The following is a 26,832-nucleotide window of genomic DNA, read 5'->3' on the forward strand; positions in this document are numbered from 1 at the left end:
TTTAGGATTCATGATTATCCCTCCTAACAAGTGTCACTCTCAGGAATCGAACCTTCAATCTTGAGGATTCAGTGAAACCTTATACCATGAGACCAATACTTTGTTGGTAAAGCCCGATGAGGTATACAAACAAAACAATACATATCAAATTACCATAAAGAAAAAATAGAAAAAAGGAAATTTTCGCATAACTTGCCAGTATGTTTTTTCGCATGGTGTGTTTCAGTAGTGTATGGTATATTGGTACACAATCCCCATCACTAGGGCACATCAATTAATAATTTAAACACGTGTCTGATTTAGATGTGATTTGGGACCATTAGTATGAATTGCTAACCCCACCAAATCATCAACAATAACACCAAAAATGGACCCATCTTATAAATCTGCCACTAGAAATTGCATGAGACGCACGAGGAAACATAAAATATATTATATATAAGAGTAATTCTCACTTGCATACTTAAAAAATTTAGTAAAAATTTGAATCAATATTCAATGAATACAAATGTGAGTCAAAATAAATTTTGTTAAGTTAATCATATATTTATTAATAAAATTAACTTAACACATCTTTAAAAATCATAATGAATTTGCTAACTCTTTAGAAATCAATTTGGCATAAGCAAACAAATTTAGAGATCATAATGAGTCTTTTTGCTTTACTAAGTATGGAAGTGATGTTGTTTTAAATTGAGTAAATAAGTTCTAATCATTTCAGAATGTTAAGGAACAGATATTATGATATAAGTCGACCCTAGATATTTGCTTTGGTAAAATTTGAAACTCTAACCTTCATCCAAATATAATAAAATCCAACTATATGCGGATCTAGTTCTAGTTAAGACATGACAAAGTGGATAAAGGAGTAGGTTCATGTTCCTCTATGACGTGTACATAGGTTATAACTTAAAAAGCATGTTTAAGGAGACAGGTGGCAGTATGAAAGTGCGATATATGTTATAGCACCACAACCCCATTTAACAGGTAAACTCAAATTAATTTCAAACCAAGTATTTCTCTCTTCCCCATTTCGTATTTCGTCATTTTCTTCAACAATTTATAAATTTATTGCATATTCAAATATATATTTTTAAATGGGATTTTTTACTTTTCGCTCATTTTCTCTTCAATTTTGTGAGTTTTTTTGTTTTTGTGCATTTCACAGGTGAAAATGGCGAGTTCATTGGAGAAGGAAGGTGGTGCTTCTTCGAGTACAGTGGAAGATGCTGTTTCCTTAGAACTTCATGCTCCAGCTGGTTGGAAGAAGAAGGTCCACTTCTATTTCATTTTTTTCCTTTTTCACTGTTCATTTTGTTCGGTTTTTTCATCTCAAGTTATCTTAAATGGTTTTTTTTTGTCGAATTTTGTTGTGGGTATCGATTATTATTGTGATTTGTGTGGTTAGATTTTGTGCTTATAGTACCACCCACTTTGGGTTTTTTTCCCCATTTGCTTATTTTTTTTCTTGAATTCTTACTGTGTGTGACTTAACATTTCTAATAATCATTTTTTTCTTTTCCGAAATTGGTGAAATTTTGCAAAACGGTGGCAGAGGATTTTCTGTTTGCCTGCACTAAGGATTTCTTTTCTTGTCTTCTGTTCATGATTATCAGAAAGCATTATTCTTTATGACTAATAATTTTGACTGAGGAACTTTGCAGCACATGTATGATTGTTATTTTGTGTGTGGCATTAATTATTCCCGTTGTTAGTGTCTGCATTTTGTATCATTGGTCTTACTTTGCATATCTTTGTTGCATATTCGACTACGGGAAGCTCTAGGTATTATGCAATGGTATAATTATTTCTGGCGTTGTCGGGCAGTATTGATTTATATGTTAATGGATAAACCTATTGGAACAACACTACATAGCCCAAATATACAGCGCAATTGCTCCCGAGTTGTCGATTAAGGAGGACCACACTGTTATCCAGATTGTCTATCTTTTTCCATTCTAACATGTGCAGTAATGGCCAAATTAATTTCTTTGTAACAATAATAGATAATAGATAATAGATAATAGATGAACTTATTGTATTGTTTTTTCAAGATGACCGGAAAACACAGGTTTAATAAAATTAGTCGTGATTAAAGCGATCTTTCCTCCTTACCAAGTTTATAAGTTTGGCACACGTAAAGATGCCAACTTTATAGCAAGAGAGTACTCTGTTTTTTCTGTCTTTTGGTTCATTTGGTTTGAAAAGAATACAGAATTCACAATGACTCCTTTTTTTGTCTTTTGGCATACTTTTGGTCCTCAGCACTAGACATTTTATGATTTTAAAAGTCATTTCTTTGGACTTTAGTATTTTTCAACACATTACATAATTTGTTAGACTGAAAGTTTTCAGCACCTTTTATATATATATATATATATATATATATATATATATATATATCTGTATGTATTTGACCGATTTCTCTTGATATATACGCATATGTGTATATCTGTGTATATATAAGGGCAAGAAACACTACTTTTAATCAAGATTTATGGAGGGTTTAATATGCTATTGAAGTAATAATTTCTGGTTGATTCATTTGCTGCATGCTTTTGCATAATTGCATATATGATTCATAGATCATATTTCCCTTGCAGTTCTTACCAAAACAGTCTGGAACCCCGAAAAAAAATGAGATTGTGTTCACTGCACCAACGGGAGAGGAGATCAATAACATGAAGCAGCTGGAACAGTATTTGAAAGCACACCCTGGTGGGCCAGCTGTATCAGAATTTGATTGGGGCACTGGTGAGACCCGAAGAAGATCAGCAAGAATCAGTGAGAAGGCAAAGGTGGCTCCTCCACCAGAAACTGAGCCCCCAAAGAAACGTGGTAAAAAATCACCGGCTTCAAAAAAAGAAGCTTCTGAGGAAGAAAAGGAGAAAAGTCAGGAAACAAAAGAAGTGCAAATGGACGAAGCTGATGGAACTAAGGATGATAAAGATTTAGAGGAGGAAAAGAATGTTGCGAAGGAAAACCAAGATGAAAAGGGAGCTGATGATGCAGATTTAAAAGAATCCGCTCATCCTGGAGAACCTAAAGCTGAAGAAAATATTGATATACCAAATGACGAGGAAAAGAATGTTGAGACGGAAAACCAGGATGAAAAGAGAGCAGAGGATACAGATGTGAAAGAATCCACTCATCCTGGAGAAGATAAAGCTGGAGAAACTGCTGATATACCTAATGATGAGGAACAATCCAAGACTGCTGATGGAGAGCTACAAGCCTCAAAAGAGAAAATCGATGACAAAGTAGTTGAGGGTTCTGAAGTTTTTCAGGATAAAGATGAAGAAAAGATTGAGCAACCACCGGAGGAAACGAGGAAAGATGGTGAACCTGTGGATTTAGAGAAATCAGAAACAATCCTTACTTCTGAGGAACGAGTTGAAGTGGAAGGAGAGAATAAAAAGGAACACAACAGAAGCAATCATGAATCTGAAGGAGAGACCAAGGAAAAAGAAGGAACAAAAGTGATCGGCGAAGAGCATCATAAGGTTCATGATATAAACAAGACTTCTGAAACAGAGCTAACCGTGAATGGAAGTTGACCTGGTAAGGTTGAAGCCTTGAGTAAAGAATATAATAAACTCTTGGCTTTTCTTCTCTCACTCTATCAGGAATCAGGATTACTGTAGTTTTTGTTAATGTGATTTATCTAATTGTTCATTGAAACGACTATAGAGAATTATAGATTAGTTCTATAATGTACCATCCTTCCATGTATTGGATTGACATGTAGCTTCTGGTTCCTTTAGTGATATTATGTTGTAAGGTACTTGTAATGTGATGTAGACCTGTAAAAACGTCTTAGGCCATAATCACCTAAGTGTTCTATTTAGTTCTATGCTATGTAACTTCAGATCTTATCAGGTTATACATATGATGTTTATTCATGCCAGTTGAAAATCTATTTCTATTCCCACAAACATACGAATCAATTAATAATTGTGAATGAAACAGGTACCTAAATATCATATCTGACAAAGTTTATGATGCATTTTTGTTCATTTGATTGAAACTCTATAATTGGGCTCAATTATTCACTGTTAGCATCTTCAGACCCTAAAGTTTATCTATCTAACTGATTTTTTTTTGGCATCCCAGTGAACCAAGTCATCAAGCTTAAGAAAAAACACATAGTAGGACATAATAATAATAATGCTATTTATCTCATATCTGCACTACATCTTTAGGTAAAGATGTAAGATGACCTCAACATTCACATAATAATGTAGGGAAAAGCAAAAAGGTCAATTTTTAAGATCAGATCTGTTTCTTTGGTGGAAGAACTTATCACACCTTGTCTCTCAAGTCTTTTCTTTCTGTCCTTTACTTTTTCCAAGAGCTCCACATGATGTCATGCTTCAACCTTTCAAGTGTTGCTGCCTTAGCATCAAAGCATACCTTACCATCCAATGAAAGCACAGAACTGGTGAGAAAGCTAATGATAAGTTTCTTTTGGTCACACTTGGAGGATATAGTGCTGATTCATTAACTGCTTTGCAATGAATTCATTGCCTTTTCACACTGCATTTCATAGGGTGGTAAACATATTTTGGTGTTACTGTTGCTAATGACAAAGATGGCTAGGATGATGAAGATGGACAAGAAAGGGGTTAGGAGTTGAGACAAAATTAGTTGCCATGTTTTTTCCACTCTTGTCTTTTTTCCTTTACAAGAGACGAGTCTCGGCGCAACACGTTAAGGTTGATTATTTCACTGTCTTGTGTTTTGGAAGTATAAGTTGTATAAGTTCAAATCCTATAAACAAAATCGCAAATAGGTTGTCTACAATTAACAACTTCAAACTCCTCTTGGTGAGAGCCTTGTGTATTGAGACGCTTTTTTGGGGCCTAAAGTTGCTGCTGGAATCTGTAATTTGATCCAGTCATTTTTTTATAGATCCTTTGACTCACTTGTTTCTTCCAAACTCCAATTGAGTGAAAAGATGCAAATTGACCATGGAAGTTTGGCTTGTATCCCTATCCCACCTAGGACATATTTTCACCCATCATTAGTTAATTTTTTTGCTTATATGTGACCATTCTTATCCCAACCCACTATACTATTGTCTCTAACTTTTAGCTTCCTTAAAATCAATTATAACCAATGAACCGTACAAGAACTAACTCACACAGGGGCATGTTTTGCAAAAGGCATTTTTATCTTACTGTTAACCTACTTTTGTCACTTTCAAACACTTATAGTAGTTAGTAACTTCCAAGTGAGATGCTAATCCACAATCATGAATTTTTTATTAGGACGATACTTTTTCAATATATCTTTTGATATCTTGTATTAATATTGTACATTAATGTATGGGCAAGGGATAGACTTTACGATTTGGATGGCTGGAATTTGGCGGTATAGGAATGAAATCATTTTTAACAACAAGAGGATGAGTTTGGAGGCACTGTTCGATGAAATTAAGTTCAAGTCTTGGTTGTGGATCGAAAGTAGAATCAATGGTTCTTCAATGTCTTGGTTTGAGAATTTCTAATCTGATTATTTGTTTGGAATGCTGCCGTTAACCTTCCCTTTGGTGTTTAGGTGTTTGCAGCCTTCTTTTGTTCTAACGAGTTGGTTATCACCTTTTTATTTTGTATTTTGATTTCATACGGTATATCTTTGTGATTTATTTTAATAAAATCTTCACCTTACAAAAAAAAAATATATTATATTTTTAAAGTAATGTAAATATACTATATGAACATAGGAGATGGTATAGATCATGTGTTAGGTTTTTTTAAATCATCAAATCAATTTAAGTCTCATATTTCAGTATTGGAGTGTCTAATACTAAAGAGGATAAGAATCCTTTAACCTATGTGTGGTTGATTCAACTATAAGCAAGTTTGATTCTAAGTGTTGATATAATGACACTTGTGAGGGGGAAAAACTATATCATAAAAAGGTTTAAAGTTTGAGTATTCAAAAGAAAAAGTATTAAATTTATGAAAATTCAAGCCCCAAAAGCATTGTCCTGCACACAAAAAAGTGATGTTTGCTAATTCAATAGTTAGCACTTTTTGAAATACGTAAAAAGCAGATTCTCTTGCGTGTGTTGTTAACAGTCGTTGATCCAAAAGGCTACTTTCTTAGCAATTTTTACGTTATTAAACCAAACACTAGCTCTCTAGCCAGCTCTAAAGGAACTATTCTTGATGAGATTATGATCATACACATTACTTTTGTGACATAAACATTCCTTTGACACTCTCTTACTCATTAAGTGTTTAAGATCAAGGAGGGAGATTGAAGCTCTTTTTTTCGTATGAGATCACATGGCCCTATTCATATTTCATTTGGTGTCTTAAGTCAATGAGAAAGCTTCATTCTTTTGAAAACAAAATTATAAAAACAAAAATTAATATTTTAATATTATTTTGTGAAGTTTGATTGGTTCGGGACATAGAGATAGAAATTTTTTCCAATCATTTTAGCTTAGCTTTTAAATTGATTTATTAGTGTTTGAAAGTGCTTCCATCTTCTTAAATAACTTTATTGTTTCCATGGTCTTTGTAGTTTCAACCTTAATTGCTATTAAGTTATTAACTAAACTTGACTAGTGTCGTAATGTAATTGATTCAATAAAGTTTTCAAGAAAAAATAGTCCAAGAAAGAAAATGTGTAAAGAAAAGATGTATATATAAGATCTCATTTTGAATGGGAATTTAAGGACTTTTAAGTTAAGCTTGTCTAAAAGCGGAAAAGGGCTTTAGAACAAAACAAAATCACAGAACATAGTGGTTGTGTTCTCTCAAAAAAATAGTATTGGTTGTGTTAAGACTTAAGACATAAGTGGTCTAATGCATATGCATATGCTTCTACTTTAAGGTATCACCATTTTGCTTCCTCAACCTGTAAGGTTAACTGCAAGTAAAAATAATTGCAAAAAGTACACTTTCTATATATTCCTCCTCGTATGGTAACAAATTATGTTCAAAATACTATTTTTGTATTCAAAACATACATATTTGTTCGAAAGTAAGTCTCACATCGTTTATCTTATTCTCTTGAATTCTCTTTAGTATGATTTAAATATATTTGTTAGGTTATTCCTCTTATTGCTGATTAATTTGTGCATAAATCAACTTGCAAAGAGTATTGTCTTCTAAAGATACTTGTGGTTTAGGGGGAAAAACATACATAATTTGACTTGAGGAAATATATTCTTGAAACCAATAAAAAAAAATAGGTAGTGTTCATAACACACTGAATTTTATACGCCTATTTATGGTTTTCTATTGTTTTTTTAGTACTATCAGATTATATTATTATCTTTTGAGTAAAAAATTAAACATTTTAATTAATCATTGACATTTTGATCTTCTAAATATCTAATATGGTCTTATACTATTGCCGCATAAGTATCTAAGCTGAATTGTATTTTATGATATCATAATAACGACCTTAGGGAATATGCTAAAGCACTTTCAGGCTTTCAACTACTGATTATATGCAAAAAATTTGGGTCCAATCGTGTTCTAAAGTGGAATGTCGATGAACGCGTATCAGCTGATGAATAAGACGAAAACTACGCGCTTTCTCACCTTTTCCTCTTAAGTTCTTGTGTGATTTTAACTCACAACCAAAGAGTTAGAATAGTATTATAAGATTCTGCTAAATTAGAAATAAAAAGTTAAGGATTTGATTTCTGATAACACATATGTTAAGAAGGATAGTCACACACCTAAAAAAGTTAATTTCTTACTCGAGTGAAAAATATTATTATAGTACATAAAAAAACTCACTAACTCATCCTGGCTATGGAATCAAATAATACATACTTTAATATATTGAAAATGGAACTAGAATATTTTGGCACCCACCTATTAAATGTATGGTTTCAAACTACAAAAACATTTAACACGTCCCAACATAATATAACATTGTGGTTGTGGTGTATTAGATTTTATCAAGTCATGTTGTGTGGCACCAAACAACATCATGTTAGATACCAAAATTTAAACCACAAAAATAATAATAATCACAACTTGCATTACAATGATCTCAAACATATAATTATAATAATCTTGATGCAATCACAACTTAACTTAGCTTGCATTCATCATTCTCCAACGGCGAATGTATTACAATCAAGATAAAAAGAAATGCAAATCAATAACACATGACTACTTTTCTATTATAACTTCCTAATGTATATTATATTAAAAATATATAATAATTATACTAATATAGTGGTATAATGTTATACTATAATAATAGTAAACATTATACTATAATAATATTATAACTTTCTAATAGTAAACATTATAATATAATATTATCAAATAAGCAAATCTTAAATCATTGTAATTATAATGTTTTTGGAGATATAACTTTCCTCAAACACCCTTAGAAAAATGTTGTTTTTAATATTAGTGACTTTGCTTAGCCATTGCGCAAACTTCTTAATTTCTTATTGTCATAAAAAGTGTTTAATAATGAGAATCGTAACTAATCTTTTTAAAGAACATACTCTGTCTTTCTTTGTTATTATTACTCTGTTGACAGACACATCATACATTTTATTCAGCAACATCACTCATATTAAAGATTTTAAAATTAAAAATACAAAAGTAATACTAGCATTTTATATTAAAAATTCATTAGAGTTGGGTGATGATGACTTAATATATCTCATGGTTGAAAGCTTAGATAGGTATTTATGAATTAACATTAATGTACTCCTTGTTTTAAAAATGAGACTTGAACCTACCAATTTGTACAACCAATTCCTTACCAATTAAGCTAATTTGCATTCACTATGAGGTAAAGAAATAAAACCCTACAATAAATTAAAATATTAAAACATAACCTTCTTAAAATTAGTAAAGAAAAAGTATTCATTAAAACATAATAAATATGGTAATGTTACATTGCAAATTCACATTTTTATATAAAAACAAACAAAAAAAACTTGGTAATTTAAAGGGCACACATGTAAGTTAGATGGGGAAGCCACTTCTAAGATAAAAAATAAAGGAAAAGGTATTAAATTTGTTTATTTAAAGTCAATATATAATAAATTTAGTCGAATAGTGAGAAAATAATTTACATATTGAAAATATAAATACCAACATATTATTTATCATTATATTAATTGTTATGGACACTAATAAAATGAAAGTGAAAAAATGTATCGAGTATGTCAAAAAAAAATTTATATGATTAATACATCATCAATTATTTATATTTAATTATTATTAAATATAAAAATATAAATGATTACTTATGTATAAATCTTTTACATGAATACTCATGAAATTTATTATTATATGGAGTAAGGAAGAACATAATATAAAAAGGATAAATGTTTGTTAGATACATAATTTAATAAGATTCTTCTCATATGGGAAAGAGACAAATTATCTCATTTAGTTTTTAGAATTTTTTTTCCACTAGTAGGTGAGAATTTTAAACATATTTTTTTTTTAGTATTATCAATATATTACCACCCTTTTTGTATAGAATTAGTCTTATATACCTCCTAAGAAAATATCGCTTATAAATATCAAACTCTTAATATTTAGATTGCCTCGTAATATTAATATAATTTTATATTACTAGATCGATATTTTATCAATATTCCAAACATCAGTTGACACAATATATTTTTATTCCCACGTAAAATATGGTGCATCTAATTTTGTGAAAGACAAGCGCAGAGAACAATAGAACATGAAGAAGTGGGGTGGGAAAGTGCATTGACGAATAAAAGCAAAGTTTATTATTCAGCAGTGGAAGTCTACACTGTATTTTTCTGCACCTTCTCTCTCTAAACACCAAACACACACTCTCTCTCTATATAATACCCCAAATCTCCTTCAATTCCTTCCCTTTTACCTTCTTCATCCTTCAAAGTTTCATTGCTTTGTTCTGTTCCTTCATTCCCACAATGACCAATTAATGGAAGCGCTGAAACTCTAGTTCAACGCTCCAATAACTAAGTGTTCTTTCTTCGTCTTATGGCATGCCTCAAGAAGAAGAAGAAACACTGTGTTCAACGCCAACCCAACTTTTCAATTTTCAATTTTGACACACTTCATGGCAAATCACATAGTGTGCTTCCACTTTTTTCACCCCTTGTTTCTCTTCTTCCCTCTAATTGGTACTTTCTTTCTCTTCTTTATTATTTTTCTGTTTACAACTTACAAATGTCTGATTCAGTTAGTCATTTACTCTATTCGTTTTTCATTAGTTTCTATCCATATTTATGATTCTGTATGTTCAATGAATCCGTTATAGTATTCATTTTTTTGTACTGCGGTATCCTCACCTTTTTTGGGTAAGGAACTGATCTTTTCGGCGGTTCGTGAGTGCCCCGCCCCTCCCATTAGAATCTAGTGGAACCCTTACACTACTGGACCAACACCTTGATGATATTGTTTTATTTTTTATTTTAATTCTTGGGGTTCTTCTCTTGCTTGTTTTATTTTCATCCTCATATCAAAATTTGCAACTTTTTTTCTGAAGACCAATTTTTTTCTCTTTCTTTCAGTGAGAGGGTTTTTAACTCTTTTTGCTCTGCTTTATTATTATTTTTCAATAGATTTATGTTGCTTATCTTTTAAGCTATCATTATAGTAACATCCATGAATCTTTTTCTTTCCAAGTTTCACTTGGGACCACTATTCCAATTCGATCAATTTGTATTTATGATTATGGTTGCTTTTTCCTTTTGAGGGATTTTTAAAGGTTAGTTTTTTGCATTGTTCTGTGCATCTACTTAGTACCAATTTTGTTCATCTTAGTGTGATTGATCAAACCAATGATGCACTATAGAACTTGCTTTTGTAGCATGTGGTTTTGTCAACTACTAAATCATGTTAACTAAGCTCTCTCCTTGCATATTTAATTTCAGCATCCTTAACAGTTCAAGCATTCACCGGAACCTATGGTATAAATTATGGGAGGATTGCAAATAACATCCCCTCACCTGATGAAGTTGTTCCTCTTCTCAGAGCAGCAAAAATAAAGAATGTTCGAATTTACGATGCTGATCACAGTGTCCTTGAGGCCTTTAGTGGAACCGGGCTTGAAATTGTTGTTGGACTTACCAATGGACAGTTGCAAGACATGAGTGCGAATGCGGACCATGCTTTGAATTGGGTGAAAGACAATGTGCAGTCATTTCTTCCTGGCACACACATTGTCGGAATCGCTGTGGGGAATGAAGTTTTGGGTGGGGATGACTTAAGTTTGTGGGGAGATCTTCTAGGTGCCGTCAAGAATATTTATAATGCTACTAAGAAACTTCATCTGGATGACCGAATTGAGATTTCTACTGCAAACTCATTTGCTGTTTTTGCGAATTCATACCCTCCCTCCTCTTGTAAATTTAAGGATAACGTTAGGCAGTATATGAAGCCGCTGTTGGAGTTCTTCTCACAGATCGGCTCTCCTTTTTGTTTGAATGCTTACCCTTTCCTAGCCTACATCAGTGACCCAGACCAGATTGATATAAATTATGCTCTTTTTAAACCAACAAAAGGAATTTATGATCCCGAGTTTCGTCTACATTATGATAACATGCTTGATGCTCAGATTGATGCCGCTTACGCTGCTTTGGAGGATGCCGGATTTCACAAAATGGAAGTCATAGTTACTGAGACAGGGTGGGCTTCTGATGGAGATCAAAATGAAGTTGGAGCAAATGTAAGTAATGCAAGGACATATAATTATAACCTGCGTAAAAGGCTTGCAAAGAAGAAAGGAACCCCACACAGGCCAAAAAATGTTGTGAAGGCTTACATTTTTGCAATCTTCAATGAGAATTCAAAGCCCGGACCAACCTCTGAGAGGAACTTTGGACTATTCAAGGCCGACGGGACTATATCATATGACATCGGGTTTCATGGACTAAATGCTGGAGATTCATCTCTTTTGTCTCTTAAGGTACCATATATTTCATTTGATGCTATATTGTTTGTTTTAACTCATCTAGAAAGAAGTTTTTACACCTTGAGAAACTATAGATTTTGTAAATTAGAATTGCACTCACCTTTCTAGATTTTATCTTTATAATTTTGGAATCAACTTCTATTATGCAAGTTCTTACAACCTTTTGGTGCTTATTGTTTCCTATTTGATTTTACATGGCAGAATATAAAAAATCAAGGTTTGTCCCAGTCCTATGCCATGGTATTCTCTATATCTGCTTTGATGCTTCTGATTTTCTGAAATCAGTGATATCTAATGACATCAAATTCTATGGCAAATCAGTTCCTGGTAATGAAGGGGAATGCTTGGACTCAATTCTTCTCTCATTATAGATCAAATTATACCATTGATTGCCATATTTCATAAAAGCAATATCTAGAAATGCTGATGTTTTTCCTTCATATTCAGCAAATGAGTAATTGTTTCTCCTTTTAAAGTATTTCCTCCTTTACTCAAGTTTTAGATTTATCTAATAGTGCATTGTAAATTTTCAGCACCTAAGTTTCTAATCTATTGAATACTTTTTATGTTCATCATTTCCCCTTTAAACACATAAGCAAACTAGCCCAAAAGAATAAAAGAAAATATAATATCTGAGGAAGCTTTTCATTTTTGTAACTTTGTGCCATTGATTAAAGAGCAGTTATTACATTATTCATCAGTAATTTATATTAGTTTTATTGGAGAGTTAACAACGATTAAATATGAATGGTGGATGATGCAATAATAGTGTATAAAACTTATATAATCTTACATTTTTTTCTTTCTCTTTCTTAAAAATTAAATGTTTTGTTCCAAATATAAGAGTAATGAGTTTAAGCCCCAAATAATAATTATAACCATTTTGAACAATAAATGTGGTGTTCCAAATGGTGTGAAAATCTGTCTATCAAAATAAGGTTTGTACAATTGTTCGCGTGGAAGAATGAACCGAAAATTGCACTTTTCAAAAATAGATTCACAAAGGGTTGATTTTTAGTTAATGAAAATATGAAATACGTTAATGATTAAAATAACGGAATGGGTTTTTTTTAAATAAGAAAAAGAAGAAGAAGAAAACACTAGTCGTCATTTTTGTTGATGTGTTATTTTATGTATCATAATCTTATCATAGATCAAAGCATAAAAAAATTTAATTCATAATTTTATAACTTGTTATCTAATTACAAAGTTATAACATATGAAGTGAGATGCTTTATTTTATTCGAGGGTAATGAACCCTATAAGGTTCGAGAAAAATTAAGATAGAAAGAATTGTTGTGGATCAAACCTTGAAGTCTTGAACCCCCTCTATATATGTTATCAATTGTGCTACCAAATTGTTTCAACACATTATTCACTTTAACTTAGCATTGAACTTGTAAGATTGAATAATGATGCATCAATAAAATTAAATACAATAATGTATAGCTAAATGTATTTTTTAAGGATATTATTAAGGATTGTCTTAAAAATATTGGTTAAGGAATTCAAAAATGGAAATAACATATTAAAAATCACATATTTTAACTAGTAATGTACATGAAATCAACAATCTTCAGTAATCTTTCTTTCTAAGTTTGATTTATTAACCCAGGCAACAAAAAACTCAATAATAGCTTTTTTATATAATAGTTAAACGTGTATTTAGTATATAAGTGAACGGTCCTATTCTCATGGTTCTATTTAAAGAGCCTCATAAGGGTGCCTGGTAAAGAAAACAATAAAGGAAGGTTTGGATCAAAAGCTAAGTAAATTGGTTCTCAAAGTGTTAAATACTTAAATTCACCATAATGATCCTATAATGGAAAATGGATCATTTTCATGGAGGGTCTAGTACTTAATAAGATTAAGACACGTGAATTTTAGAAAAAATAATGTTATAAATTTTAAAATATTTTTAACCAAAAAAATATTATAAATGATGAAATAAATCTGGATTACATATTCTAGTGTTGGACCCTCGAGGAGAGATACCAGCCCCTATAATGGAATGCCATTTCCGCTATACTTAGTATAATTGTGTGATATGTTTTCTCACAAAAAGTGGTATCTATAATGAAATGCCATTCCTCTAAGCTCATTATTGTTATTATTTTCAAAGAAGAAAAAAATAATATGGAAAAGTAAATAAAATCTGAGTTAGGATCATTTTCATGAATAGAAAAGTAAACATTTTAAAAAATATATATTTTGTAATGATATATTTATCATTTTAATTATAATGAAACTATACTGTTACCATAAAAAAATGAGTGGAAAAATATGTATTTGTCTAATGAATATGATCATTGTTCATGATTGACTCCATTCGTGTAAAAATAAAGGTGTCTTTAAGATTGGTTTGAGAGTTAGATTTTGAAGGGAAAAGAAATAAAATTGAAAGTTTGAGAGTCATATTATAAATGTATTTCATGCCTTCAAATTTTTCTTTTACTTTCGTTCCCTCCAAAATTCAACACAGAAACAAACAGAAATAAGTGAATGGTACAAGTCAAATTGAATTGGTGAGCACTTTGTGTAGTCTTACGCGGCTATGAATCTAACTTTCTGGAAGTCACAAATCTCGGCAGAGTGTAGCATAAAGTCTCCAAATTCATTTTGGTGAACAAACAATGCCTCATGCTTCAACGTTCAACGTTTTAACTTCATTGATGAATCAAAGTCAATTTAGTCTTGTTTAATGTTGTCATTAGACAAAAAGTAAAAAATAAAAAAATTAAAGAGATGGGAATATCAAATATGTATTTGTTTTTAGTTAGTGCCATACAAGAGTTGTTATATTTTATTATATTATTTTCATGACTTTGTCAATATTTATTTGTGTAATAAATTTGGCATACCGGTTATAAAAAATATTCAATTTGATTTTTTTAATATTTATTGATAAAGTCTATGTTCTTCATTTTAGAACTATAATTGACTTGGTATATTGTGTTTGAATAAGACAAGAACACAATGTTTATTGTACTTTAGAATTAATATATTTAATATTTTTAAGTTATTAACCAATATTGTGGTACGAGAGTAAAAGTTGAATAATGAATATCACATTGCATGAAGTCAATTCAATATTTAATAGCTCATATGAGATATGTAAGTTTTTTCAAAGATTGTGGTTGGTTAATTTGAATTGAAAGCTTGATTCAAACATAATGTGGCTCCACAATTAAACCATATCATACCTACTTTGTAAGGACAAATTCCTTTTTTGTTTAATTAGATCTAATTTCACATAGCATTTATGAATTATAGTTCTATAAGCTTGAATAGAAAACATTATAATACATAATTTATCAAATGCATAATGTTTTCTTTCTATTATAATTGTTTGTGGAATAATAAGCATTTTTTTCAGTTTGTAGCGCTAATTAAGAGTATAAATAAACACCAAGGTTCTTGGGGAAGACTTAACCCTAATTGGAGTGGCTACATGCATTGATAATATATATACAGAGGTAAGAAAAACCAAATATTTCTACTATATTCTTAATCCTCAAACAAATTAATTAATATATTTCAAGAAATGAGATAAAAATGTTAAGGGATATTTTTTACTCAAGATGGTAGTTTTTTTATCTTTCTTTTCCCAGTGTGATCATATGCTATCATTAAAAAAAGCAGCAATAAATCCAATCACAATTGTATATTTGATGTTAAAATAATTATGCCCGGTATATATACAAGAACAATTCTACCTCTTATACCAATAAGCCGTTGGTTGGTGAGTAGTATAAGGTCTTCATGGATTCTTAAAGTTGAATTTTTGATTCCTAGAAATGACAGTTGTTGGAAGAGACAACCACGAACCCAAAATGGATAGTTCATTACGAAAAAAACATGAGGGATAGAGGGAAAAAAATTCTACCTCTTGTAAGTTTTTTAAAGAATATCTTGTATGTTAAAATCTGTATTTATTTCTTCCTTCTCATGAATTGGACCATGTACCATTAGGATTAAATCAAATCTAGAAGAATTCTACCTTTCTGAACGCACACCACATCCAATACTTTTTTTCTATAAATACCAACACAAACATTAACCTTCTACTCCACTTATCTTCTCTCATACAAAGACAAAGTTTGATAACAACAACAAAACACAAAGCACCAGTCTTAGAAAAAACAGGGGCGACCTGACCAACACATAAGAACACAATGACAAGAAACATGAACAATACTTTTGTTGTTCTTTTCATTGCAATAGCCACTCTTTTCAATGGCTCAGTTGCACAAACCAGACACGTGGTTGGTGATTCCATTGGCTGGACCATCCCTTCTGGTGGTGCTGCCACATACACCACTTGGGCTTCCAACAAAACCTTCACCATAGGCGACACTCTTGGTCATTATCAAAAACAACACACACATTTATCTTCCAAAACATTCCATATATTTTTTTCATCTTTATAACCTTTCTTGTTTTTTTTATATGCAGTGTTTAATTTTGCTAATGGACAACATGATGTTGCAAAGGTTACAAAATCTGATTTTGATGCATGTAATGGAGGAAGTGCTATTTTCACTATCACAACAAGTCCTGCAATTGTGACCCTTAATGAGACAGGGGAACAATATTATATATGTGCTTTTACTGGACACTGTTCTGCTGGTCAGAAATTGACAATTAAGGTTACTCAAAAAGCTTCTACTAATGCTCCTTCTCTTGCACCTCACCTTAGTCCTAGTGCTTCTCCTTCACCAAAGACTAGTCCTGTTGCTGCACCTGCACCTGCACCTCAACATAGAAGTGCTATTTCACCATCGGCTAAGGTTCCAGAATCTGCACCAGCTCCAGCACCATTCACTGGACCAGTGACTTACACGGTTGGAGATACCATAGGGTGGACCATTCCTACCAATGGTGCTTCTGTTTATGCTTCATGGGCTTCTGCCAAGAACTTCAAGGTTGGAGATATTCTAGGTATGTCCTCAAACTCTTTCATTATTCAAATTTTCTTTAAGTTTAAGCTAGTAGGTAATGTTTAATTCATTGTTCCTAAGATTATGCTGTTGGTGAATAAATCTTCTGAAGTTATTTGTCTAGTGTAAGAGTTTTGTACATACATGATTTATTTTTAATGATCACTGATTCTTTAAAACAAGTAATCTGACTGAATAATAAATAATGTAATAACTGTATATAAATATTTACCTTTATGACTCACTGAATTGCAACCAAAAAATTAGATTATGTTCTGAGATGTTGTTAAATTTTGATGTGTTCAGTGTTCAACTACCAAATAAACACACACAACGTAGAGGAAGTGACAAAGGAGAATTATGATTCATGCAGCAGTGTTTCTCCTATTGCTGCATACAACAGTGCACCACCAGTGAGAGTTACTCTTAACAAATCTGGTCCTCATTACTTCATTTGTGGTTATACTGGACATTGTTCTGCTGGTCAAAAACTTGCTATCAATGTCACCGGCACCACCACCACCACCACCACCACCGCTACCTCTCCATCCTCCACCGCCACTCCTTCAGGTTCTACAACCCCTTCATCCCCTTCTCCTTCAGGTGAAGGTGGTGCCAGTGCCCCTCCACAAAATTCTGGTGCTGCTTCTCTTGGATCTCTTGGATTATTTGCTATGCTGGTTTCAGTTGTTGCTGCATTTTATTAGATATATGAGATTGTTACAGTTAGGATTGTTATGATTTGTTTTTTTGTTGTCTCATTTTGTTTCATATACATTCATCAGTTTTGTATTTTTCTTAATTTGATGCAGTTGTGATCTATATACATATGAATAATTCTACATCCTTCTCCAATTTCATCGTAAGTAAATGAAGTTATTGAACTTTTACTTTATATTTTTAACATTGGATATCTCTAGTTTTTATATTAAAAATATTTGCTTTAAGGAATGATAAAAGGATTTGCGAAGATAATTGTAGGAGATATGACAAAACTCAACAAATGTTGATGAACAAATTTATAACACATTCTACCTTTCACACCCACATTTTGTTTGGTTGTGGAGAAATTTTGACATTTGGGTTTGAATTGTGGGATGAGGTTGATAACTTGCCCTCTTAAAACTATAGAAAAATTGGTTTGACAACCAAGTCTTAGAGGATGAATTTCCAACTCTTCTAACCTTAATTGTAAAAAATATGTTGTTTCAGATTTTGTCTCATATTTCACGTCAACGAAAATATATTATGATAATTAATTTTTTTAATTTTTCTTATTATTATTATTTTTGTTAAATTATCATTGATATTTGTTCTATATTAAAACTAAGAGTCTAGTTAGTTGAGGAGATTATACTTTACCACTTGGGCTCAATCAAGCAACTAAAATATAATTATTTTGACTTGGAAATATCATGATCTGAGAAGCCACGAGTTTAATATTAAGGGCTCTAATGTCATTATGATAGGTGAATGAGGATCACCTGTCCTACTTTTTTGTGTCTCATTGTAATCCAACCCAATAGGAAATTGTCATCTACTCAAAAAGAAAAATCACAAAATGATAAAGTAATTATTTTATACTCGTTGGTAGTGTTTAATTGACTTGGTACATGAAGACGTGGTTTTCCAGGGAATTTCTGATAGATGTGCTGGAATGGTCCATCAACTACTGCTTTTAACAAAAAGCAAATGGGTCCATACCTCGAATAAAAAAACTATTATCACCTTATTTCAGTATATTACATTTTTTATTCGTGCCATATATAGCTTTATTCTTTACCATATAAAGTCTTAGATGTCTGCTTTTAATTTTATATTCCCAAATATCATGTGAGGAAGCAGGTTTCACATCATTTACAAAAATTTGGGTATAGTCTCCCCTACCGCTATACTAGTCCTGCCTATAAATCTTGGGACCACATCTTTTATACTACAATATTATATTACTTCATGTGTCATGAGTTGTGATTAGTCAAAAAATATATATAATAATTAAACTTTTAATTTAAATATATTCTTTCAACCGATCATAATTTATAACACATAAAACGGTATATGATATGAGACAGAGATGTGATCCCAAAAATCTAACACAAAAGGAGAAGAAATTTTTTAAATTAATATTTTTCAGTTAAAGTCAGACGTTAATAAAATAAAATTTTATGAAAATAAGCTGAGAAATGACTACAATTCAGGAAGATAAAATATATGAAACTTGATTTTTTTTTGTAAGAAAATGAGACTTGCATTCCTTTTATGTTTGTTAAGTATACATGACTTTTCCTAATGTTGGACATGTATGTTCTTAATAATCTTACATGTAGCCCATTAGGTACCATGATGTCAACTTTGCTGTCTCAGTAGTCAATACCACACTATTTAAGGAAAAAGACTTTTCCGGTACAAAAGAGATAACTAAAGAGGGAAATTTTACAGATGTGGGTCACCTTGACCGAAAAATTATGGTTTTTGTGCACCTTTTAGAAAAATTATAAAATTAGTGTAAATTTATAGAAATCGGCAATGGAATTGCCAATTTATGTATTTTTTCTCTCTCTCCTCCCCAAAAATCGACACTGAGGAGAGAGTTTTATTAAAATATTTTATTTTTTTAAACTCCCACCTAAATCGTCAATGTGGGGGGAGTTTTATACTTTTTTATGTTTTTTTATTTTTATTTTATTTTTCTATCCCCTAAATCGGCAACCGCAAAGTTTTTGATTTTTTTTTTAACTTGTGGGAGTTATATTATTAGTTTTAGGGTTTAATTTTTCAAACACAAATCATAACAACACACAACATAATAAATTTTGTCAGCCCTAACCCTAATAACAGAACACAATAATGAAAAACACACATAATATTTTATTAAAATATAAAGTTTATCTATGTTTTATGTGGGTTTTTCATTAAAATATTATGTATGTTTTTCATTATTGTGTTCTGTTATTAGGGTTGGGTTAGGGTTGACAAAATTTATTATGTTGTGTGTTGTTAGGATTTGTGTTTGAAAAATTAAACTAAAACTAATAATATAACTCCCACAAGTTTAAAAAAAATCAAAAACTTTTCGGTTGCCAATTTAGGGGATAGAAAAAAAAATAAAAAAAGTATAAAACTCCCCCATTGACGATTTAGGGGGAGTTTAAAAAAATATATATATTTTAATAAAACTCCCTCCCCAATGCCGATTTTGGGGGAGGAGAGAGAAAAAAAATACATAAATTGACAATTTCATTGCTGATTTCTACAAATTTACACTAGTTTTGTAATTTTTCTAAAAGGTACACCAAAATCGTAATTTTTCGGTCAAGGTGTACCACTTTAAATTTCCCAACTAAAGAGTATAATATATATATATATATATGAGAATAATGTATCTCATTATATAATGAGATAACTTATCTCCTCTAACCAATAAAAAAAAAATATGTGTGCTATTTTGTTTATTTTTAAAAATATTTTTATAGAAAATTGTGAAACATGACACATGTCATGATTTCACTGGCAGGAGGAGATAACTTATCTCCTTATGTAAGGAGATACTTCATTCCCTATATATATATATATATGTGACTAAGTAGATCAAAAGAGATAACTAAAGAGTATAACCATTCAATTGAATGTAAATTTAGGTCAATTATCCAGCACCACATTTATGTGAAAACTCTTTTTTCTTTTTTTCTTTAAGTTTTTTACTTAATTTGTAAGAGTTGCAATTAGGTCTCATCTGCTTGGGTAATGTCAACTTTCTAGCTAGGCGTATTCAAACGCCATAGAGTACAATGAACGAACAGCTTCATACTTTAACTGTTTAAAGTTTAAACTATATGGTGCAAATCTGTTTTAAAATAAATTATATTAATCCCTCACATTATTACATGAACGTATTTATCATTGAATTTAATATGGATGTTAGTAAATTATTTATCATTTATTTGTTAATCATCATTAACTGTTAAACAAAAGTATTATATATAAATGATGATAGATGATATGTTAATAATGTAAAAAACTTTATAATGACTATACACTTTATAATTTTGGTCAATTTGCCAATTGCATATCTTCTCATAGTAAAATTGAAGCAGCTGTAAGTGAAATGTGAGTTGGTTTGCTCTTTCTAGAATTGAAGGTTCTATTTCTTCACAATATCATTATTATTTGTATTGTTATCTCTCACATTTTTTAATTTGGTAAATTTGTTACTATGAATTACAGTGAAATAAATAAAAGTTATTCAGATATCGGCTAAAAAAGTTATAATTTTTTTATTAATGATAATAATTACTTATACTGTCCAACTACTACTTTTTACAAATTATTATATTATTATCAATTACTATTTTTTTCACCATGCAGTTTTTTATTTGGATTTTAAAAGCCTAAACATGATCTTATACAAAAATGGAATTACAAAGGAAGAATAAAAGAGGTTTTGACTTTTCTGTGTTTGTTATCTTAATTAATTAATAATTAATTTTATGGAGCATCACAATAGTTAATTCATTTTTTATTTGTATATAAAAAGAATAAAGTTACTCGCATCACACCAATAAAATATTGTATTATTATATAAGATCCCTGAAGGCACATGGCTTGCTTTTTATTGTATTATTATTAGTAACTCTTCAACTTTTTTCTTATTACTTAATTTAGTCGCATGCAACCAAGTGAATGAAGTGTATGCACGATTCCTATTTTTTAATACCAAAATTAATAGTGGGAGACTAATCTTTTAAAGTGATAAAGATACTATCGTTAAATTTTTATATTGCTTTTGCCTAATTGTACATTAAATTTTTGCCCCTCCATTACGTTCAGGTGTCATATTTAATCTAACCATTTAAAGCAAGATTAATGATTTTTTTCTTCTAGAATATTAGTATTCTCTAAAATAATTATATTCCAGTAAGAAACATCTATAATATATGATAGAGTGGAGAAACAAATGTCACACAATAACACACAAAGACAATATGTAATAACATTTTTTATCATTAAATCACATTTTTACCATTAAAAATATGAGAAAAAATAATCATTTATCTCTCAATTAATGGAGAGGATCGTTGTTATAGCGTTTTATGTGATATTTTTTCATCCACATAATGGGAATTTCAAACATTGATCAGCAGGTATCAAGCATATACCAAACCAAACCATTGGTACATTAGTGATATTTTTAATATATATTTTTCTTATCTTTCTCGTACTTAACATTCAACACATTATCTTATTGAAGAATTTCATGCCACTGGGTTTGGAAAATATAACCACACTAGGCCTTTTAGCTCAAAGAACATGTTAGTGCATGCATTTAAGTATTTTCTGGCCTGGGCCATGATGAACCAGATTCTAAACCATCCATCTAGTATGAGATATTGGGTTTCAAAAAGTTTTAAATTTTCTACTCCAAACCTTTTCTTAAAATCTCTTTATACCCTTAGCTTTGTTTTACCTTCTACTTCTGTTTATGTTTATCTACTCATTAAAAAAACATTCTTATTTACTTGTCTCATTGAAGAGTTCAATGATATATTAATTATTATTTTTCATATTACCTTTACTTAACATTTTATTTTCCATATAGTTCTCTCATAATTCATACTAATTTGTCATCTTAAATAGTTCATTCATTTATCTTATAAACAAGGAGTTTCTATTGTTAATCGATTATCATACACAAAATTCACCTTAACAAACTGAAACAACTAATCAGTTAATCGATTAACTCTTACACGATTAATCAATTAACTACAACATTAATTGACTAACTCTTGCAGAATCTCACGACCACACAGTACAGTACATTGAGTGTACAATTAATCCTTTACCCATTCTTATCTCATTAATCTATTTTCTCGTATTAGATTAGGGGATATATTCTTATATGCACAAATTGTGTCATTGACATGTATGACTATATTCTTAAAAGGAAAGGAGAAATGTCTTTGTAATTTAAGTTTAAGATCCATTAGGTTTAGTTATCACAACTTTTTTGTCACACGGGTACAATGGATAATGGTGCCGAAAAGGAAGATATGTTTAACAACTTGGTGCCACCATTGTACTAAAAGTAAATGTACCACATGTACTAAAGGGTGATTAGTGATTACAGAGAAAAGCCCATAAAGCAGTTTTGAGTTAGTATCATGAACCTAGATGTTTATTCTGCAAAATGCAAATGTTGGACCAAAGCCTTATCTTAAAACAGTACTGGTACATCAGGTAAATTTGCAACTCATGTTAATGCGTGTTATCCTTTGAACAATGTCTTCAACTCACGCTTCTAAGGAAGTTGATCAGATAGAGTTCGAACCGAAACCTCAATCAGGCTGGTTCAGATGACTGGTATACCGTTGTTAATTGTTATAGAGCTGTTATATTTTTGCTATGCATAAAAATGCAGTACAAGCTATGTATCAAATGTTAATTACATTGCCTTTTTCCCAGGGAAATTGCATCATTTCTTTTCTTTTAGACGCCCCGTTTCATAAGTTCACATTTATCTTTTGATCCTTTGAGAGACAAGCAGAAGTTAAAGTATTAAACAAAGCAAGCTAAGATTTTATATACAGTTCACATTTGAAGCAATGAAATTAGCAACTCAATGCCGGCTACTAGAATTTCTCACAAGCAGAGCTACACATAAAGAGAGTCTACAAAAGAGGATCCAACAACATTTTGGATCGTCTTGAACTGCTAATGCATATATCATACAACAGGAAAGACTATCTACGAACCTGGCCTTTGGGTTCTATCACTAAACTGATTGGATGGGACCCCTAGATACCGGCAAAATTTCCCATCCTCCTCACTGTTACCTAAAGGTGCTTTGCGCTTCCGCATCGCTGTCTCTAAGTTCTGATCTTCACCCTCAGCATTATATTTACTATAATTGGCAGCGTCAACAGTACCATATCCTGTCTCTCGGGGGTAAAAACAGAGCTCTTTATTTTTCTGCATAGATAGATGAGTAAACTTTCTGCCATCCTGAGAAGCTCTTAATCCAGCATCTTCCATTTCGTATGCCGAACTACCTTTTTTGTTCATACCTGGATGTAAGGATTGACCCAACCTCAGGGATAAATCGCATTCCCTATCCGGAGGCTCCTGATGAGTGCCAAAAGCAGGTTCTTTTGCAATTCTGTTTGGAACATGTTGGAATCTACCATAGGGGAAGTTATCCATTCGACCAATCCCAGATGGCTCAGGGACTGGAGTCATTACTGGTCTGCCAACAAAGATTGTGTCGGAACATGTATTGTCTAAGTTAGCCGTCCTTAATTGAGGCTCTTTAGATTCATGGCTGTAGTACAAGGGGTAAACTGAACCCATGTTCATTGAGGATTTAGTTTCTATTCTCAACGGCTGATGGTGTTGTTGACCCGAAAGGAAACTGTCTGAGAACGGATAGTTACAGGAACCCATCATTCTACTATTTTGGTGGGCATATTGGTTACAATCTGATACAGGAATTCCAGAAACAGTACAACTTGTGATTTTTGTAGTATAGTTTGTAGGATTGCCCCCAATAGGTTTAGGAGGCCCAGAAGGAGGAGGTTGTTGAGTTCTGGGGGCAAGGTAAGTCCTAGGATTATTGTGCCGATCACTTCGCGATGTTCTTACAGGTTTGCAACCCAGGTTAAGTGCTGCAGTACAAGCTATGTATCAAATGTTAATTACATTGCCTTTTTCCCAGGGAAATTGCATCATTTCTTTTCTTTTAGACGCCCCGTTTCATAAGTTCACATTTATCTTTTGATCCTTTGAGAGACAAGCAGAAGTTAAAGTATTAAACAAAGCAAGCTAAGATTTTATATACAGTTCACATTTGAAGCAATGAAATTAGCAACTCAATGCCGGCTACTAGAATTTCTCACAAGCAGAGCTACACATAAAGAGAGTCTACAAAAGAGGATCCAACAACATTTTGGATCGTCTTGAACTGCTAATGCATATATCATACAACAGGAAAGACTATCTACGAACCTGGCCTTTGGGTTCTATCACTAAACTGATTGGATGGGACCCCTAGATACCGGCAAAATTTCCCATCCTCCTCACTGTTACCTAAAGGTGCTTTGCGCTTCCGCATCGCTGTCTCTAAGTTCTGATCTTCACCCTCAGCATTATATTTACTATAATTGGCAGCGTCAACAGTACCATATCCTGTCTCTCGGGGGTAAAAACAGAGCTCTTTATTTTTCTGCATAGATAGATGAGTAAACTTTCTGCCATCCTGAGAAGCTCTTAATCCAGCATCTTCCATTTCGTATGCCGAACTACCTTTTTTGTTCATACCTGGATGTAAGGATTGACCCAACCTCAGGGATAAATCGCATTCCCTATCCGGAGGCTCCTGATGAGTGCCAAAAGCAGGTTCTTTTGCAATTCTGTTTGGAACATGTTGGAATCTACCATAGGGGAAGTTATCCATTCGACCAATCCCAGATGGCTCAGGGACTGGAGTCATTACTGGTCTGCCAACAAAGATTGTGTCGGAACATGTATTGTCTAAGTTAGCCGTCCTTAATTGAGGCTCTTTAGATTCATGGCTGTAGTACAAGGGGTAAACTGAACCCATGTTCATTGAGGATTTAGTTTCTATTCTCAACGGCTGATGGTGTTGTTGACCCGAAAGGAAACTGTCTGAGAACGGATAGTTACAGGAACCCATCATTCTACTATTTTGGTGGGCATATTGGTTACAATCTGATACAGGAATTCCAGAAACAGTACAACTTGTGATTTTTGTAGTATAGTTTGTAGGATTGCCCCCAATAGGTTTAGGAGGCCCAGAAGGAGGAGGTTGTTGAGTTCTGGGGGCAAGGTAAGTCCTAGGATTATTGTGCCGATCACTTCGCGATGTTCTTACAGGTTTGCAACCCAGGTTAAGTGCAGCTGATCAGCGCAAGTACCATACCCAAAAACCAAAAAAAAAAAAACACATCACTGGAGCTCAAAAAAACTAATCTTGAGTCTACAATACTCAACATTCCACACTCATATTCCCAAATGACACAAATTAACACATCAAGATTAAATTTTGACACAAAGTCCTAGAAGTGGATCTGAGAAATTGAGAGTACCTTCAACACATGGAGGCAAAAGGTCTCCACTCTCTGTGGTCTCATCTCTCCTTATGATTGTGTTAATGGCATCATTGAGGCGTTCCCAGAGTGTATCAAGATTAAGATACTCTCCCTAAAGCAAAAATACAAAAGCAAGAAAGTTAAGCAAAAAAAGGGGTTTATAAAACAGAGCAAAAGATCTAAGAACCCCACATTCCTACAAGCATTTGTGAGACATAAAAACCTCTGAATTTGCTTTGGAGTACATAATTTCTTCGGCTTTGAGAACAACAACTGGGAGCTTCTCTTGCCATTCCTTATTCTTCTTAGTTGCAGCACTGTGAGCGTCATTCACAACCCTAATCAAACACATGGTAAGCAATAAAGTTATGAACAGAATGCACAAGCACAAACAGAGAAAAACCATGAAAAAAAGAAGACCCAAAACCTGAAAATCTGTTGAACGATGGAACCTCTCAAAGGTTGATGGCGCTCACTATGCCAAGCTCTCCTCACACACTCATAAGGCCTTGGTCCTGGCCGTGGCATCTTCAAACAACAACAACACAGAACTCAAAGAGTAGAATATGGGAAGAAGAAAATGGAAACAAATAATTGAGAAGTGTGTGTCTGTGTGTTGGGTCGATAGGAGCTTACATACAATAATACTATGCATACACAGTGACAGAAGTGGTCTTTTTTCCCTCTCTCTCTACATGGGATTTTGTTTTGTTGTTTTGATGGGTCAATTACTCGAACAAAGATTGGTTGTCACAAAACATGTCCCAAAAAGACAATGCGTTACTTATAAGACTACTAGATTTTTAAGGTTGAGAGTTTTAAGGAGCAACAAGGTGTTAGTTGTAAGATTACATTAGATGTTCAAGATTGAGAGT

The 26,832-nt window shown here is 32.1% G+C and overlaps 5 protein-coding genes across 7 annotated transcripts; 3 read left to right on the forward strand and 2 right to left on the reverse strand.

Annotated features, from left to right (window-relative positions):
- Positions 969-3,840, forward strand: LOC109354435 (methyl-CpG-binding domain-containing protein 11-like). Of its 2 annotated transcripts, none has more exons than XM_019596939.1 (3): positions 969-987; positions 1,169-1,273; positions 2,604-3,840. In XM_019596939.1, the coding sequence occupies exons 2-3, from the start codon at positions 1,175-1,177 to the stop codon at positions 3,555-3,557; spliced, it is 1,053 nt and encodes a 350-aa protein (XP_019452484.1). In that variant the 5' UTR covers positions 969-987; positions 1,169-1,174; the 3' UTR covers positions 3,558-3,840. The 2 variants fall into 2 exon arrangements, with proteins under 2 accessions (XP_019452484.1, XP_019452477.1); XM_019596932.1 differs by lacking the exon at positions 969-987 and adding an exon at positions 994-1,013.
- On the forward strand, positions 9,690-12,491 carry LOC109354459 (glucan endo-1,3-beta-glucosidase 14-like). The gene is made up of 3 exons (XM_019596972.1): positions 9,690-10,123; positions 10,877-11,910; positions 12,118-12,491. Exons 1-3 carry the CDS (start codon positions 10,060-10,062, stop codon positions 12,193-12,195), a joined length of 1,176 nt encoding a protein of 391 aa, XP_019452517.1. The 5' UTR covers positions 9,690-10,059; the 3' UTR covers positions 12,196-12,491.
- LOC109354465 (blue copper protein-like) lies at positions 15,975-17,644 on the forward strand. Its single transcript, XM_019596985.1, has 3 exons — positions 15,975-16,278; positions 16,372-16,857; positions 17,163-17,644. The coding sequence occupies exons 1-3, from the start codon at positions 16,092-16,094 to the stop codon at positions 17,561-17,563; spliced, it is 1,074 nt and encodes a 357-aa protein (XP_019452530.1). The 5' UTR covers positions 15,975-16,091; the 3' UTR covers positions 17,564-17,644.
- LOC109360410 lies at positions 23,401-24,761 on the reverse strand. Its single transcript, XM_019605338.1, has 2 exons — positions 24,746-24,761; positions 23,401-24,514 (listed from the first exon to the last, which is right to left on the reverse strand). The coding sequence occupies exons 1-2, from the start codon at positions 24,759-24,761 to the stop codon at positions 23,598-23,600; spliced, it is 933 nt and encodes a 310-aa protein (XP_019460883.1). The 3' UTR covers positions 23,401-23,597.
- LOC109354447 lies at positions 24,650-26,665 on the reverse strand. 2 transcript variants are annotated; one of them, XM_019596950.1, is made up of 4 exons: positions 26,385-26,665; positions 26,181-26,295; positions 25,955-26,069; positions 24,650-25,766 (listed from the first exon to the last, which is right to left on the reverse strand). In XM_019596950.1, the coding sequence occupies exons 1-4, from the start codon at positions 26,483-26,485 to the stop codon at positions 24,847-24,849; spliced, it is 1,251 nt and encodes a 416-aa protein (XP_019452495.1). In that variant the 5' UTR covers positions 26,486-26,665; the 3' UTR covers positions 24,650-24,846. The 2 variants fall into 2 exon arrangements, with proteins under 2 accessions (XP_019452495.1, XP_019452504.1); XM_019596959.1 differs by having other exon boundaries at positions 26,158-26,295; positions 26,385-26,499.

The sequence above is a fragment of the Lupinus angustifolius genome, chromosome LG01, assembly GCF_001865875.1.
Source record: "Lupinus angustifolius cultivar Tanjil chromosome LG01, LupAngTanjil_v1.0, whole genome shotgun sequence".
NCBI classification, from domain to species: Eukaryota; Viridiplantae; Streptophyta; class Magnoliopsida; order Fabales; family Fabaceae; genus Lupinus; species Lupinus angustifolius.

Bases quoted from the DNA above. Each gene is read 5' to 3' on its own strand.
- LOC109354435 (XM_019596939.1), top strand. From the start codon at position 1,175: ATGGCGAGTTCATTGGAGAAGGAAGGTGGTGCTTCTTCGAGTACAGTG. The intron at 1,274-2,603 runs GTCCACTTCTAT...TTTCCCTTGCAG, and splicing joins CAGCTGGTTGGAAGAAGAAG to TTCTTACCAAAACAGTCTGG.
- LOC109354459 (XM_019596972.1), top strand. From the start codon at position 10,060: ATGGCAAATCACATAGTGTGCTTCCACTTTTTTCACCCCTTGTTTCTC. The intron at 10,124-10,876 runs GTACTTTCTTTC...ATTTAATTTCAG, and splicing joins TCTCTTCTTCCCTCTAATTG to CATCCTTAACAGTTCAAGCA. The intron at 11,911-12,117 runs GTACCATATATT...TTTACATGGCAG, and splicing joins CATCTCTTTTGTCTCTTAAG to AATATAAAAAATCAAGGTTT.
- LOC109354465 (XM_019596985.1), top strand. From the start codon at position 16,092: ATGACAAGAAACATGAACAATACTTTTGTTGTTCTTTTCATTGCAATA. The intron at 16,279-16,371 runs GTCATTATCAAA...TTTTATATGCAG, and splicing joins CACCATAGGCGACACTCTTG to TGTTTAATTTTGCTAATGGA. The intron at 16,858-17,162 runs GTATGTCCTCAA...TGATGTGTTCAG, and splicing joins CAAGGTTGGAGATATTCTAG to TGTTCAACTACCAAATAAAC.
- LOC109354447 (XM_019596950.1), bottom strand. From the start codon at position 26,485: ATGCCACGGCCAGGACCAAGGCCTTATGAGTGTGTGAGGAGAGCTTGG. The intron at 26,296-26,384 runs GTTTTGGGTCTT...GTGTTTGATTAG, and splicing joins ATCGTTCAACAGATTTTCAG to GGTTGTGAATGACGCTCACA. The intron at 26,070-26,180 runs GTTTTTATGTCT...TTTTTGCTTTAG, and splicing joins ACTCCAAAGCAAATTCAGAG to GGAGAGTATCTTAATCTTGA.